This window comes from Chelon labrosus (genome assembly GCF_963514085.1).
Source record: "Chelon labrosus genome assembly, chromosome: 17".
NCBI lineage: Eukaryota > Metazoa > Chordata > Actinopteri > Mugiliformes > Mugilidae > Chelon > Chelon labrosus.
This window is the reverse complement of record NC_140350.1, coordinates 10,715,730-10,732,863: the sequence shown is the minus strand read 5'-3', so window position 1 is coordinate 10,732,863 and position 17,134 is coordinate 10,715,730. Positions and strand designations below refer to the sequence as shown.

The following is a 17,134-nucleotide window of genomic DNA, read 5'->3' as shown; positions in this document are numbered from 1 at the left end:
ATCTTAACGTTCCCCATTTCCACAGACCCTTTTGTGCATTTCTTATTTTTATTTATTTATTTTTTTACCATAAAAATAATGAATGGGTCCCAGTGGGTTTGAAGGCCTCCTTTTTATCCTTCAGTACTCAAGAGTTTTTCTCGAGGCAAGAAGATCCGCTGACCTAAATGAGGCCCATTTAAGTTTCTCCATAACCCGAACCTATGAGACAATTTGTACGTAGCAAGTAAATAAATAAGGGCTTTCTTATTGTTTTGACTGGATCATGTTGTTCATATATGCCTAATGTAATGAACTGAGTGTGCGGAGGAATATTAATGTCAAACGTGTATTGCAAGTGATATTGTGCAGTCTGGTTGCATTACCATATACTATGAAGGATCTTCCTCTCTCTTGTACACATTTAATACATATGTCAAGGTTAGGTTTGTGCAGCATGAGATATATACAGTTTGGGCACATTAGCCAACAAAACTGGAATAACCTCAACCTTGTATTCGCTGTGGAAATCTGAGCAAATGGTAACCCTCTCTTCCAAAGAGACCTCCGCTTGGATATCTTCCCTGAAGGCATTTAGCCAATGTAGAGAGGTCTCAGTAGAACTAGACATACACAACACATTGTGTCAAGATTGCTTTTGTCATTTACTTTAACAGCTAGTTAGGAATTGCATCCGCTAGAGTAGAAAGCAGGGGTAAACTCTGGGCTGCAGCCAAACCTCTCAATTGCAAATATTTCAAGAAGCGTTTGTTAGGAATATCAAAATGACAGCGCTGTTGTTGAAAACCAACACATCTCTGTTCTCGTTTTGCGTCACCTCCGATGCACAGTTCAGTCTTCTGCTCCTGGTTGAGTCCCTTTGTCCAACCTTTCAGCAAGGCACTATGCCTTTGCGGTGTGTCTCTGTGTGTGACCCGATTGGTGAGCTGGAAAGGTGATTACGCAGAAAATAACTGTAGCTTTAAGCTTCTGCTTTGTAGCGTTGTTTTGCCTCAGCCGCTGACAAATCAGGGCAGAACGGTACTATGTGGTTTTAAGAGAAGACTTTAGCTGAGCACTCCGGACCCTCATTTTGTCTTCACGACTGTTGCCTTGTTTGTTGGTAGCACCTCTCGGCAACCAACGCTGCCTCGGGGAGCCCACTCTCCATGAAAGCACATGCATCATTTCCCTCTGCGCCCTCTGGAAGGTTTAGCAGCCTCAGGTTGGATATGCATCTATTAGTTTCTAGGTCATTGATTAGGGAAGTGAGCACCTTCACTTCTGCTTCACACATTTGTGTTATTCTGTTTGTGGAGGTTCTCACATCAGTTCAAACATCCTGGATTGCTGATTGTACACCGTCTTCAGCCTGTTAATTGCTTTCAGGGTATCACCTGAGCTAGCATTTTCCTTTTCAGTGACTTCATGGCACGGCACGTTGTCATAAAAGCCTCATGCTAGTTTCATTTGTTGTGTTTCCAGGGCTTTGGGAAGCATTTTCCCCGGTTCGCTGGCATTGCAACGTAATCTCTAGGTGTTTAACAAACCACAGTCGCGATGCTAGGGGTGAAATTGGACCCTAATGATGTGTCTAGATATGCAGTGAAGCTTAGGAAAAGCACGAGCACCCTGCAAAAGCTGGACGAACGTAAAAGGTTTACTCCAGACAGTGTTCCTGTAAAGACATTCCTGTTTGCCTTCGCAGTGAACTACTGCTGAAGTGAATCATGAAACCCTTTATTCTGCAAAGCCCGGTTCTTTCTACATTGCCCTGTAAAGAAATACAAAGACAGGAATCAAGATATGTGGGTCAAACTCAACGCTGACCCGCTCAGTTTTACATCATCCTCTATTTTGAGTAGTGTGGAGCTTAAGCCTCAGCTTCTCTCTCAGACAATACATGGGATAGAGTGTACCAGTGCTTTGCAAACTGCGAGTTTTCTCCATTTCTACATCTATATCTGGATACTATCCACTGGTATTTGCATTTACACTGGGTAATAAAATACATTCTCGGTATTGCAATCGTCCCCACAATTCTGTCCAAAGTGCACACTAGTTAGGACAGCCTGGCTGACAAACCCAGGTCTTGTTTTTTTCCTATTACCAGGCGAACATTGCTGATACTACCTGCAGCTTTTGTTACTTTTGTCTTGCTGCTTGAGTTAGCAGTTAAGAGGTGAAGTTAGGTGACCTTTCTTGTTGTCCTCAAAATGTGATTAAACTGTACAAATTGCTTTTAGACCCCTCTGAAACACAATCACAATGCAAGCCTGACCGCTCGGCTGTGACGAGCTTTACAGCAAATAAAGTACTATTGTTGCTGGGGGTTTTGGTTTCTTAAAATACTTTAGAACATTTGAATCCTGAGTTTTATTTATTTAGTTTTTATTTTTCCCAGACTATTTGATTTAGAAGGGCCAATGCTATTCAAACACAGCTGCAGAATTCCCATTGCCCACATTTGGGCTGGCGAGTATCATACACTCAGCGGTGTTGTGTGTCTGCTGTGAAATCCGATGGCAATAGCTCCAATGAGGACAGTGCTGTGTGGAAAAGAGAAAGAAAATAAGGTATGATCCCGAGTAATTGACCGTGATGCGTGGACATGGAGCAGTACACTGAGGTCAAGCCGGCGTTCACACATTCATACCGGCTGCCCTTGTTTCGAGATGATTGAAGTCGCTTAAGGTAATTGCAATGAAACCGCTCTGATGAGCCGCTGGAAGTGATTTCCAAATAAATGATGGGGGCAGATGTTACATTAATAGTTTCACATTAATTATTCTCAGTAATGAACTGTATCAACATTGAATCAATAGGCAGTTTGTACTCTATATACAGTATGCAGTCAGCCGCTTTAGACGCTACCGCCAAGTCTGATGAAAGTAAAATCTAAACATCAAAACACACATGATTCTAAGAAGATGGATTGATGCATATTTAGTATAGGGCCAAGAATGGACATGGGCCTCCTGAGGGTGTCCTGTGAGGGGATGCGTCTCTGTGGATAAGGCTTGTTCCATCTGGGAGAGTCTTTTGAGTTGTTCCTAAACCGTTTTTGTGTGTGTGCCTGTGTCAAGCTGCATCCCGCTGGGGATGGCTGCTGCCATCAAGGAGTGCCATTGCTATGGGGTGGGGTTGCCTGGTCTGGTCTAGGTGTGTGGTACATGTCTATGTAACATGTCTAAGTCCTGTCAGTGGCTGATCGGTGTATATAAATTAACAGAATTAACTGATTTTAACATACATCATATATTTTAAATGCAGTAGTTTTAATTATTAAATGAATACTCAGTCTAATGTAACATTAACACAGTATCACTCCAGAATGACCTGCCATGGAACACAGGATCTACTGCTTCTTTTGGACGTCACTGATGTACACCAACTCATTACATTGTGAACCCGTTTGAAAAGACACCTGAGTCAAGTTTTTAAAGGCACCACATTATCCAGCAGCTATAAATTATATGCAGCTTAATGGTTTGTAGAAAGTCCCATACAATTGCTGGAGTTGTTGATTGCTACGCAGTTTGCACTCAGAATGTAAAACAACTACCCAGTGCACCTGCCAGACTAAAGTTATATATTTGGACGCAGATGCTGGCGAGTACTGAGGAGAAAGGTCAAAGCTTTTACGGGATAATATTCTTCCAAAAGAAAAGACAGAAAAAAAAAACAAATAAATAAAAAAATCAAGCCTGGTTCAGTTCGACTATTTCTGATAAACAAGAAAAGCCTTCTGCTAAATTGCCTTTATTGATTTTCCAAAGTTAAACAGTGTATGTCAGAAATGTCTTACAATACTTTTGTGGTTTTCCCCAGCTGTCGGACCTCCATTTAGTAATATCTAAGCAATAGCTCTGAGGAATTTCTCCAGCTGACATGCTGGCAGTAATCCATAGGTTAGAAAAGTGGCCTCATGACAAGACAGTTCCATACTGAGTGGAAAAGCAGTACTTGAGTGTTCATATTAATTCCTTCCGCAGCTATCACTTAGACACGCTGTTCTCTCTGACACACACGGTAATAGCGGTACAGGTTTCAAACTCTTCTGCAAGACACAAATTTAAAGGGGAACTACTGTTTTTTACAACCTGGCCCTTATTTTTGGCATAAAAAGCGATCATTTACTCACCCATATAAGTTTTGTGTAATTTGTAGTCGTTTGGGAGATGTTTAGATCTGCGTATATAGCGAGAGTGACTGGGGCACCGAACGCAGTCTCTAAATAACGCATTATCTGCCTGTAATTTGCTGCTGCTAGTTTTTTGCAACATGGCTGCAACATATTTTTCCGATTCTGAGGTTGTGGACGAACCATAGCAGTAGCAAATTACAGGTAAACAAGCCGACCGTCGTGGGTGTGCGTGGCACTTTGACATCATCCAGGTCAGAAAACATCATCCGGGGTCTGTAGGTCAATCTACAGACCCCGGATGATGATAACAGGTAACTTTGGACTCAATGGGGAATAGCACTAGCGTATCATAACAAAACATTGGCGAAATGAACGAGTTTTGCGGCAGATAATGCGCTATTTAGAGGCTGCGTTTCGGTGCCCCAGTCACTCCCACTATATGGATATATGAAGATCTAAATATCTCAGGAAGGACTACAAATTACACAAAAGTTATATGGGTGAGTAAACGATCGTATTTAATGCCAGAAATAAGGTCCAGGATGTAAAAAACAGTAGTTCCCCTTTAACTACATGGTGGTATAACATGGTGATGATAACTGTGGGCCCAAACTTTAAATTTCTTAAATCTTTGTTTTTTTTCCTGAAGGGGTGTGATGTGATAGTTTCTTTGCACTCCATTCTTTCAGTTCATGCCGTCTTTCATTACGCAAATCTGATGTATCACAAACACCCCTGCAAAAGCTGCCTAACACTCACCTCCAACAATCACCAATATACCAAGATGACCATGACAAAGTAAATGATCTCCCGGTGCCTCCACTGGAACATCGCGGTGGCCAGCACAGAATTTATGCAGCAGAAGTACATGAAATGTTGTATATGGTTGTGTCATTGGAGAAGTATAAGCATTCTCAGTTGGCTCTCTTTTGGGAAAAGACTCAACTGTCTGAGAATACATTAGCATTTCACATTCAGCACACTGGTGAGATTTATCCAAACAAATACACTGAATGGCGTAAAGGCAAAACTTGTTATTAGGGCCCATTCCCTTGAAAGATTTAATATTTCATAATTGGACAACATCTGAACATGAACATGGTTCCTAAATGTGCTTAACAGAGGGGAAGGACGGGTGGTAGTGGTGAAGCAAATCAATCCATTACATCCTGCGGTTTCAGCCACTTATTTGTCTAATGTGGTATGACATTCTTCCCAGATGACTCCCAGTCACTTTTATCCATATTAATGACAACCATGGGCTAGAAGACCGAGACAAATTCCTTCCTTCCTTCCTCCCTCCCTTCCTTTTCGTCCGCCAGTTTAAGTCTGGTTGCAATAATATATCACGAGCAAGTTATTGATTTTGATGCGCATAAACTAGCCACATCAAAACTATGTGCCTACTGTGGTATCAATCATAAAGGCAGGAGGCATGGAGGACAGACACACAGGGATGTTGCATTTCCCAAGATGGATGGCTTCGCTGTGAAGACTACTCCTGCTTAAATCAGTGATGTGGGTAAGACATTTTACAGTCAGTCTTCAGTAAGTGTTATCAAAATGTCATTTACAAGAGCCTGTGCAGGTTTCGGTATACCTGTTCATATATGTCAAATAGACCGAGTCCGTTTCAGGCAGCTTTAATTGTTCTCTTGATTGACACCGAAAACTGATAGGGACACTACAAATTATCTCAAATAGCAATAAACATGATGCTGATTTGAACATAATCCCTGTAATGCACTGCCTGTTGCATGACAGACATGTTCACGGGAAGGCTTTCATATAGTGATCAACTCATAAGCTAAACCACACACTGAACCACACTTCATGATTGTTGATCTCGGTGCACATTAGTTGCAGCCCAGTTTCATGGCACTTTCTGAAATAGTCACATAACTTACTGAATTGGTTCATATCCAAGGACACTAATCCTGGACAACAATAATAATGTGGACGTGACGGTGACGATGGTAAGAAATGGTGAATGCAATGAAACAGCACAGTGGGCTGCAAATGTGAGGCTGTTATTATAGGTTATTACATCCGCGTCTTTGTACAGAGTAGACTCTTTATGTTGCTTATCCCATTTTATTTTTTTAGTTTTACGTCTTTCCTTTGTCTATGTGTCACACATACATAAGGTACAGAGAGAGTTGCTGAAGCCAAAATACAGATAACATTTATGTGGTAGTAGTTTCTTAAAATTAGACAGAATTTGACTCAATTGAACTAAACAAAATTACACCATTTAGTTGCAAACAAATTCAACTCTACAGTACTCCGATGAGGTGTGTGACTACGTCGCCGTTACTCTTCCATCCATCACCACGTAAAGCCCAGCCAAACGATTTGATTGGCCTGGCAGGTCTTTGCTGGAGCGTAATCAGTTCCCAACCGTGCTGTTCTGTTGGCCCAGGCTATTTAGCTCCTAAGTACCTACAACTGGAAGTTAATTTGAATATTAATCATGTGTGTGTTGTGGGCATAAATATGTTGAGCTAAATTTGCATCTTGTTTCCTTTAGTGACGCCTTTTATTTGTTCATGATTTTTGATTTTTTTGATTTTTATTTTATTATTGTGTCAGGCATTAGCATGCCCAGCCCACAAGGGCTTACAAGACACCATTATAAAACATAGACAGACCAAAAACCAATTCATTTGCTGTGACAAGTTGTTCTGTTTTAAGGAAAAGTAGGGTAGCCTTTCCATAGGTGGTGGAGGTAAAGTTAGAAAGATTTTATCTTTGCCTGCCAGCATAGTGGAGTGAGCATGAGGTTTAAATTCCAAGAATTAGTCTGCATATGAGTCAGGGACACCATTAATACAAAATATCTCTATTTACAGGAGTAAACTCAAGTATTGCAATTTTCTCTTTTAGGGAATAGTGAAACTAGTGGCAATAACTTGGCTTAAAGTAACACTTTCATCACTGCAGGCTTTCACATTTAAATAATCATGTATGAGTTGATGCACTGTTGGTGGGCATTAAATAAGCGCTTGATAACATGTATGCCATGCTCTTCATCTGTTCCACTCGAGGTCTCCTTCATTTCAGAAATGAGACGTCTCCGACCATCTGTCAGCACAAAGTACTGGCCTCCCGTGACCGGGCAAATCATTTCTAATTCTCCAGCCTCTCCTCAGGTCCTGGATCTCAGCCGTCGGCCCTCTAACGAAACAGATCCCCCTAATGGAGGAATATGGCAGAGAAAAGTGCCTCCCATTGATTCTGTTCCCTGGCCAATGCCGCCTCAAGGATAGTGCAGCTGAGCTATACTTAGAATCACGGAATGGGGGTTGATGGAATATTTCTGATCTTCTGTTGCGTTCGAAATGCTCTGTGAGGGTACTGTGACCTCGGAACTTAACTAATCCTGACGGAGCGATTTTAGCGTTAACCAAGCACCCACTTAATCATTTAGCAGCAGAATGCGGTAAATATGGCTGCTAAATGAGACTTGGCTGCCAGTCTTAGCTTATGAGTTGATCACTATGTGAAAGCCTTCCCGTTATTATAGGTTATTACATCTGCGTCTTTGTACAGAGTATACTCTTTATGTTGCTTATCCCATTTTTTTTTTTAGTTTTACATCTTTCCTTTGTCTGTGTGTCACACATACATAGTGTACAGAGAGAGTTGCTGAAGCCAAAATACAGATAACATTTATGTGGTATATAATAGTAGTTGTCAGGAAATCTGTGGGCTACATTTCGTCCATAGATAGATAGACAGATAGACAGATAGATAGATGATGCATGGCTGTAAGCGAAGAGATAGGTAAGAGGGAATGAGATTTGCTAAAAGGGAAAAAGGAAAAAGTAGGTAGAAGAGTGAAAGTAGTGGAGCGTAAATTGCCTGGCAAAATGGCATGAATGGAAGCTGTTCCTGATGAGTATTAATGATATCAGAAAGGTGCAGCCAAACATGCACAGGGAGGGGACAGCAAAGACAGGCTGTAATGGATGTGGCTGGCTCTCAGAAGTGGAGGCTCTAGTTGGACTGCCACACGGCGGATAGGTTTCTGGATATTAAAAATTAATGACTATCTCGGTGATTTACGACAACACAAGGATGCTGAAACCCAACCTGTGTAAGATGGATTTCTAAGGAATGCTCGAAGAAGACTGATGCAAATCTGGTGGACTATTGAGGAGTGGGACACGGGTACCTGACTCTCGTCCGCTGGTATATCCATTGGGTCACACTCTGATAGACTGAGCTGTAGGATTACTTAGGCCTTTTTGAGATTCATTTGAACATACTGCAAACATGAGGCTGCACAGCCTTGAACTCTTTTCAGGAAGGTTGACTCAACAGCCTTGATGTGTTGCAGTATCCCCAACTTCAGTCTGCTATCACATTTGCTCACTGCATTTACCCAATGCTGAGGTGGTAGAAGTCATAGAAAAAGGGCCATTCACCTGCACTCCACTTTTGCTGAATACACCGGTGAGTGGTAATTCTGTCTACACAGGTGAAGACTAGAATTAGAGATCAGGGATCAGAGATGAATATAGCTCCTTCTGGTCATGGAAATAAAACATTTGCAGTGATGCATTCTGAGACATTTTCTGCCCAACCTTGTCAGAAACCATAGAGAGCAAACCCACAAGAGGCTGCACTGAATGAAAAAAACAACAAGAGGGTTGAAAGTACAATAAATAAAGAATGTAAGAGTGGCTATGTAAGAGTATTTTTCCTGGTGCAGAGGGTACAGTATGATGGCTGGCTAAAAAACGTAGCAGACATTTTTATCGCAAGGATAACCTTTTATTAAAAACCAACAATAATTTGGTAATTACAACATACATGGGTTATCAAATCCATTTGATCACATGAATAGTTCCTCTGAAAGCGATCAGTTCAAAGGGAAACTACTGTTTTTTTACAACCTGGACCTTATTTCTGGCATAAAATATGATTGTTTACTCATCCATATAACTTTTGTGTAATTTGTAGTCCTTCGGGAGATATTTAGATCTGCGTATATTCATATAGTGGGAGTGACTGGGGCACCGAAACGCAGCCTCTAAATAACGCATTATCTGCCGTGAAACTGGTTCATTTCACCAATAATTTGTTATGATACGCTAGTGCTATTCCCCGTTGAGTCCGAAGTTACCTGTTATCATCATCTGGGGTCTGTAGATTAACCTACAGAGGCTGGAACTCACTGCGTTTCGGTGCCCCAGTCACTCTCACTATATGGATATATGCATATATTACACAAAAGTTATATGGGTGAGTAAATGATCGTATTTAATGCCAGAAATAAGGTACAGGTTGTAAAAATTAGTAGTTCCCCTTTAAGAGTATTTTGGGGCATGATTAGATTGCATGATATAACTTCTACAAAAAACAAGACAATGGAGTTCCACATATTTTAGTAAGTTTTTTGTAAATTGTTTTTTATCCTTGGGTTACTTTTGATTTTGTTTGTATTAGGCTGTGGAAAACCTTAAGTAGAGACATTTGTATTCAGCTTTTCGGAAAGAAGCCCACTCAGTCATGTCAAAACAAGCCATGAACAAACGATATAAGCTCACTGCGTCCATTTCCATTATCCTCCCCTTAAGGTTCCCTCCGGAAGATGCCCTTGTCTGCCCATGATCCTGGTACCATTTTTAGCCGTAACTAACTACCCATTAGCGTAGCTGGGGTGCGCTGGAGTGTTTTGGGTCAACTGTGGGTCGATTTAACAAAAAGACAGGAGTAAGTTTGCTGCAACTTCCAGTCATTACAACCGACTGAACAAACTCAAAAAATAAATAAATAAAACAAATGCAGAAGATTTTAAGTTGGCTGAGAGCTCGGTAGTGAAGCATGAAACATACAGATGGACAGTTTTAAAGTCCTGCCAGTTTGAAGCCCTCCATTCTCAACACCTCTAGTCCAGAAATACAGACCTGTGAATGCCAATCCAGTCCAGGTAGTACTTTGCTTTGTCACTGCATTATTTAAATTGCCTCACACACTTTAAAAAAATCACCTTTTCAGCTAAATTCTTGGTGGTGCGTGCAATTGCCAGGCAAAGTACTTTATGTGGTAAAAGCTCTTGTTTGGAATCTGGAAAAGTGATGCAGTTTTAATGTACTTCTCTAGTGATCAGCAGGCAACACTATGGCCACTATTGAGCATTGTTTCATTTCTTTAGACTCGAAACTGGACATTCAGTCAGACAAACACTGCACATCCCCACAGAATATAAAACCTGTTTAGAAAAACATTTTGGAAAATGCTCCTCTGCTTATTTTTAAGTTCCAAATAAGTTTTACTTCATCACTTTCAAATAATGTTTTGGGGTCTGATCCAATCTGTTAAAGAAGCAGGAAATGGATATGGAATAAAATAAACGTATTAGGGCTGTAGTTAGATCTGCTAAGCCATGGTATAGCATTGAATGTACCGAATGTATGAAAATTAATTAGAGACATACAATTAGAGAAGAAAATATAACCAGATTCTTTGAGCCTAAGATGGCATCTTTAGAATCATTTGTATTATTCCACAAGTGCAGTTATTATCCATTGTAAAGGATAGGAAATTACAAATAGCCATAGTGGACATCAGAAACTAAAAGATGGTGGGTGTGGCTTTGATGGTAAACGCAATGAAGGCACAATTTATATGAGATGTCTTGTAATTAATTATTTTTCACATAAAACACTCTTGTGCTCTAAGGATAGGGGACAGGTTCTGTCTTTAATACCAGGCAGATTTTGAAAACTCTATCAAAAATGTCTTAATTCTGCCAAATCAAATCAAAGCTGTAAACCGCGTTAGAACAATGAATAAGTGACAGTGATGTGAACCTGTCCTTGGCACATAAATAAAATTATATTGTTACATGAAAAAACATATCCATATGAGAATTTAAATGCCATACAGGGCTCCCTTAAATAGATGCCCCAAACATGTCTCGGTTCCATGCGAAGCTGATGTGTGAACATCTGGACTCCTTAAACAGCCTGCATGCCAAAATCCGTCAGCACAGAGCTGGATGATCCCGTGATGAGAAAAGCAGAGTTAGAACACTTTCCATTTCATTGCAAAAACAAAGGGTTCTACAGGAACAACCCACACCGGCTTCAAGACAGGGGTGTCAAATCTGAACCTGTACCTTTACTTCGATAGGTCTGCCATCAGCTGCTACTCGGCTCTAAAACACAGACTGTGCCAAGGTTCAGCCCCACATCACCTCACATCATCTCTGCTGCTAACCTGTCCGCCTGGGAGAAGGGCCACAGGGAGCTTTATTACAAAGGGCCTGTCAGTAAAGGAGCGGAAAAGCAGCAGCTCTCGGCGGATATTTTCAGAAGTGTCCACATCTGCAGCAGATCAGCAGTGACAAAGCACTGCCCTGAACCACCCCTCATTGACAGTTAGATTGTCATTAACTCTGAGCAGTGCTCTCCTTAAGGACAGTGGTTATAAGTAAAGCAGGATTTACCACCTGATCCAGCCTTCAGTCACACCTCGGATCTGGGCCTCACAGCAAGCGAGCTGGATAGCTGTCACCCGGAGCGGAATGAAGAGATTTTTGTTTAGGTCTGGGGCTGCTCTCCTGGATGCCAGTGGAGAATCGTTACATACAGAGGAATAAAAGGCATGCCGAGTGGAGACTGACTGCAGTTACCAAGCACAATCCAATCCTGTCTTCTATGCATTGTCATCAAGTCTTAGTAAGGTCTTACACACTTTTACACTTTTAAAGTGGTTCGAGCAGAACACACAAACACACAAAGGTTAGATATTGTCCTCAACCCATGTAAAATTGAAGGTCCAAACAAAGAGAGATTGCTGAATGGCCCAGAGACACTTCAATAAACGCAGCTAGCCTCAATCGGAAGCAAACCAGAGCCGCTGTCCTTGTTGCTGTGCACTGTTGACTCTGGTTGGTCTGGGGCCGGGGGGGGGGTGGGAGAGGGTAGTGTGAATCACCTGTGCGCTTTGCCCTACTAGTGGAGTTTATCACTTGGAGGTGAAAATAAATGACACCGTGTGTCTACAGGCCCTCAAAGGCCAACCACAGAGTTTGCGGAGACAAGCGTTAGAAACGAGGCATTTCAGGCTCGAACAAAAACCGGAGCAAAAAGCTGCAGAAACAACCCAAATGAATAAACCAGCGCAAAACACCAAATGAAATGATCTTCGCTGAAAACATGATTCTTAACAAACAAATCTGACCTAAATTCTTGTAATGCATTCATCGCTCTGGATGACTGTTTCGGGCGTTACTGCATGTAGAACTTTTTCTTTTTTAAATAAAAAAATGAGTGTCCTAATTTCAAACGACGATTCCTTCTCATTGATATATCACTTTTTTTCCATGAATTAAATGACAGCTGCTCATGTATTTCTTTCAAGTACTTTGAAATCACATTACAGATTTCCTTTCCTTTTTTTTTTTTATATAATCAGCCATAGCACTTTAAGCCATGGGAGATGCATTAGCCTGAGAACAGACTGACTAATGCCACTGAACATTTGTTCAATACAGAGAACCTTCAAACTTTTAAGCCAGTAAACAGGATTAATGAATGCTTCTTTTTTTCCCTTCTTGACAACACAGGATACACAAGAACTTCTGTGTACTTGATGAATCAAATAATATTCATAATAATCATACTTATATGCCCACGGATCCAGTGACGACGCAATAACAGTGCTATATTCTATATATATTGCTAACAATCTGACATATTGTACTTCGCACATTATACAACAGTTGGTGCTTCATTGTCACCGCTAGTCAGTCGCTGAAATACACACCATAACGCCACCAGGCATGTATGCTAGTTGTGTTAACTTCCCACCTTCCAGCAAATTAGAATCTGATATTTATTACACCTGCCACATTGACGCAAACACTGGCAACATTACAAACATTTAGAATCCATAATTCACAAGGAATAATGGATGCTGGTGCTATAAATTAGATTACAAGAACCTTAAAAGTCCACATCTATATATGGCTTCTTGTTCCTCGTACATTTGCCACTTAGGCTTTTTTATTTTTCCTAGTGACCTCGGTTTTTAGCGGAATGCATTGCTGTGGTTAAAGCTGTGTGGAATGGTGCTAATCATTCTGTGCGTTGGCTTAATTATGTCCGAATTGCTTGGCCTGACCTTGACTGTCTTCATAATATAGCCCGTGTAGAAGCAAAATAACCCCCAGGGATTCTGCCAGCTTCTGGATATCCCTCAAATGCAGATATATCTCATTACAGACATATTGCCTGGATTACATTGTTGTACTTCGCCTGACCTGAAAGCCTTAATCTCTTGACAAGGCGCTGTCAGTTGGCTCACGGCAGCATTTCCGACTCCCGATGTGACATAGAAAAGACTATTGGGTCGAGTCTGAGTGACACCAGTGTATAACTGCATGGATCACTCTTTAAGACGACTGTTATACTGGTGACTGAGAGTAATCTGAAGGTAGGATGATCAAATGTTCAAATAAAAAAAGATCCATTATGTCCATCCAGTCAGAGGTAAACACCCCAGTGGACTTTGTCCCTCATTCCAAGGCTTCCTGCCTCTGGTCCACTTCTGTGAGTCTGAAGTCGAATGCAGTCCTTCCAAGCCTCGGCATCACTGCCATTTGGGTGATGAGACTCCTCACAGGGAAGGCAGTTGGGGCTCACAGCATCAGCCTTTGGGGGCTTTAGCCATCCGGCAGTTTGCTGCCAAATCGTTGGACAATGCTATCACATAACAGCTCCACGGGCCTTACTCCCACCCACAGAAGCTTGGACGGAGGATGACAGTGATTTCTCTGGTGCTTTCAACACCATCCAGTTCCTCCTGCTTGGGGAGATACTCGGAGCGATGCATGTGGCTAGCATGTTTTCCTGGATTAAGGACTGACTAGCTTACAGACAGACATCAACTCGTGTTGCTCAGGGCAGTGTATTAGATACACTGTGGTGCAACACAGGGAGACCCCGGGTAGCTGCACTGTCAGTTTATCAAAGTCCACGTTATACACATCTCCTTTTAAGATTAAACTCAGGGTCATGAGAGCTCCAAAAGTTCTTTGATGACTCCTCTACTTTGGGGCACACACAGTAGGTGTGGCCAAGAGAAGGGGACACTACCAAGAGAAACATGATGGCTCCTACAGGGGCAACCATTTGCAGCTCAACGCCAATGTGACAAAGGAGCTAGAAGTGACTTTCAGCCTGTCACCAACCAGGGGGAGGAGAATGAAATTAATGGTTTCAGTGGAACCAACAAGCCACTTAACACGACTAATCAGTGGAGGCCAGCGCACCTTTGTAATGACCAATAAGAAGGAAGGGTTAAGAGTGATGATGCTGCACAAAGCAGGAGACGATGAAGACTAAATGAAGACTAAGCAGAACTCCATCTTAGGCTTTGCTCACACTCTTTGTGGTGAACCAGTGCAACCACTGTACTGCATCTATCCCAAATGCAACCTCAAGCTCTGCTTGTCTTTGTCATCAGTCATCAGACAGTGCTATAATTCTTTTTTTCCACATACCTCCCACCTCAGCCAGCTTGGAGCAAGCTGAACTCTGCTGCCCTTCCCTGACAGCTTAAGGTACTGAATATCACATGTTTGCTTTCATAGCAGTATAGGCTGTTATTAATATGTAGCACCATGCAGATGTGTGAGTGTGACTGTGCGTGTGTGTGTGTTTTGCAAATTATGGAAACCATGGCTACACATATTTAACCCTACGAGCATGCATTATATTAAGTGAATGACTTTTTGACATTTTTCCCCCCCCCCGTATTGATTACGACTATAGTTTAGTCATCATGTAAATATAATCAAGGACTGTATTGTTTCCGTAGGCTATGTGAGATGCTGTATGTGTACACTTGTGTATGTATATGCGACTGTGTGTGTGTGGGTGGGTGGAGCGGGGCCCTATCTCACGCGTCCTTTCACAGGGATTCTGAATTTCTCGCGCCACACCTGCGATATTCTAATGCAAAGAAACAGGAATAAAAAGGGACTATCCCAGCGAGGAGAGAGAGCATGACAGAAATCCACTGCGTGCTGAATGACGGGGACAGACAGTGGAGCTGCATCGTGACATTGTTGTGATGGAACTGCAGATTAAAAGACAAAGATCGTGCGTTATTAACGATAAATTAATAAGTTGACTTCCACTGAGTGTTTCTGTCTAATGTGTTTGTCTGCATGTGTGTGTGTGTGAACAATCACGAAAAGTTCCCACAAGATTATTTTAGACAATACTACAGGGAACTCCGTGAAGGGTTAACTGATCACAAGGCTGACAGATGTGGGCAATTCTGTACCCTTTCTTCCGAAACGTTATTTATTTATTTTTTTCTCTGAAGTGGAACGAAAACAGCAGCCATGCAAATTAAAGTCATATGCACTTGTATCACATGCGCAAATCAATACGCACACAACCCCTCCTAATGCTGATTTGGAGCATCTCGACTCTGTGCATCCTCAACACGACATTAACCAACCAGATCAATAACATTCAAGGACATGGAGCAGTCCGGCTAAGTGCAGAGTTTTGCACGCCGTGCCATAACTTGCACGGCTGCGCCTATAAGACGTTACTTAGAAGAGGTTTTGGTGACCTTCAGTAACTCCTGGACGAGCGCACGGAGCGAATTAAGAAGCGGGGAGTCGGTCCCCGCGTCGCACGAGAGGCGGTTGCCATTTGTGATGCGAGAATGAAACAAGAGACTTACTTTAAGACGGCGCTGTCCCCCTGCCTGACGGTGATGTTGTCCTTTAAAACAGAATCCCCGGTTCTGGCTGGAACTCCTGCAGGTACAAGGAATAACAATTTAAGTCCGAGGACGACAAGGCATTTTCCAGGCACCGCCAGATAGCCACCAATTCCCATGTTTGTTTGTTGTTTTTTTTGTTCTGTCACTGCGCAACTTCCAGGGAAACTTGAACCGTCAGATATTCCTTTTTTTTTTTTTTGCGTCTCGAGCTGCGCACCGCAAATTCCGCTCCGCTAAACAAAGATGCAGTGTAGTCTACTGGAACTGCGGTTGACCCGGTTTTTGCGCCAAGTAAACAGGCTTGTTATGAAATGCCGTCCGTGTCGATAAACGCAGGGGGGGAGGAATGCTGATAATGATAACGATGATAAAAAAGTGTCTTTCCTCCCACCAGCCGCTCTAGGAAACTGACTTCGGAGGAGAGAGAGAGAGAGGCAGGAGAAGAAGAAGAAAAAAAAAGAAGCACCGCGTTTCTCGGAGAAATGCGCACCGTCTCCTCCGCTTCAAACTGTAATCGCCGTGAAATGGATGCTCTCACAGAGATGCATCAGCCAAGTCTCCTTGAATGTTTCCCCCTCTCCCTCGGTTGTCGGCTGGGTGAGACTGTGTAAAGCTGTGAATACTCAAAGCAAAATGCTGAATTCGCTCTAGTGTGTTTTTTCCCCTCCGTTAAGTAGACCCAAGCTCCTGAAATCTCTCTCTCTCTCTCTCTCTCTCTCTCTCTCCCTCCCTCTCCCTCTCTCTCTCTCCCTCCCTCTCTTTTAATTGCCAGGTAGCATCGCTTGCATGTACCATGTGGACCATATGGTCTGCAGCCTGCAGGGTTCTCATATTCATGTGTGCTGTGGTAAATGGGTCCTTGAGGGGCGCTTACAGGGGACACTCCTATTTATCAACATGACAATGGCCCAACACATTATTTGTTACGGCACTGGATGTGACTTCATCACACGGGGAGAACCCATGCATGTGATAGGATCAAGGATGCTGATTCGGTTTGCGGCGGTGTAAGCATGTGCACTACATATGGAGAAGGGGAACCGGTAACCACTCTCACGCTAATTGGGATCACTTGTAGCTCAGTGACGAGTGGGGGCGCCCAGTGGCCCGGAGACTACAAAAAATTCATTAATTCATTTCAAACAATCCAAATCAGAGCCCGAATCATGACTAACCATTTAATAATAGGCTTCGCGCATGACACTTGTTTCTCGGTGAGAGCTGTTCCGTAGCACTTAAATCGTTCAA

The 17,134-nt window shown here is 42.3% G+C and overlaps 1 protein-coding gene across 1 annotated transcript in view; it reads right to left on the bottom strand.

The window, feature by feature from the left end:
- Positions 1 to 16,230, bottom strand: part of opcml (opioid binding protein/cell adhesion molecule-like) — a 161,904-nt gene extending 145,674 nt beyond the window's left edge. Inside the window, exon 1 of the mRNA XM_084565523.1 lies at positions 15,845 to 16,230. Coding sequence (XP_084421649.1) covers positions 15,845 to 16,002 — 158 coding nt within the window. The 5' untranslated portion in view covers positions 16,003 to 16,230. The remainder of the gene's footprint in view (positions 1 to 15,844) is intronic.
- Positions 16,231 to 17,134: the final 904 nt, after the last annotated feature.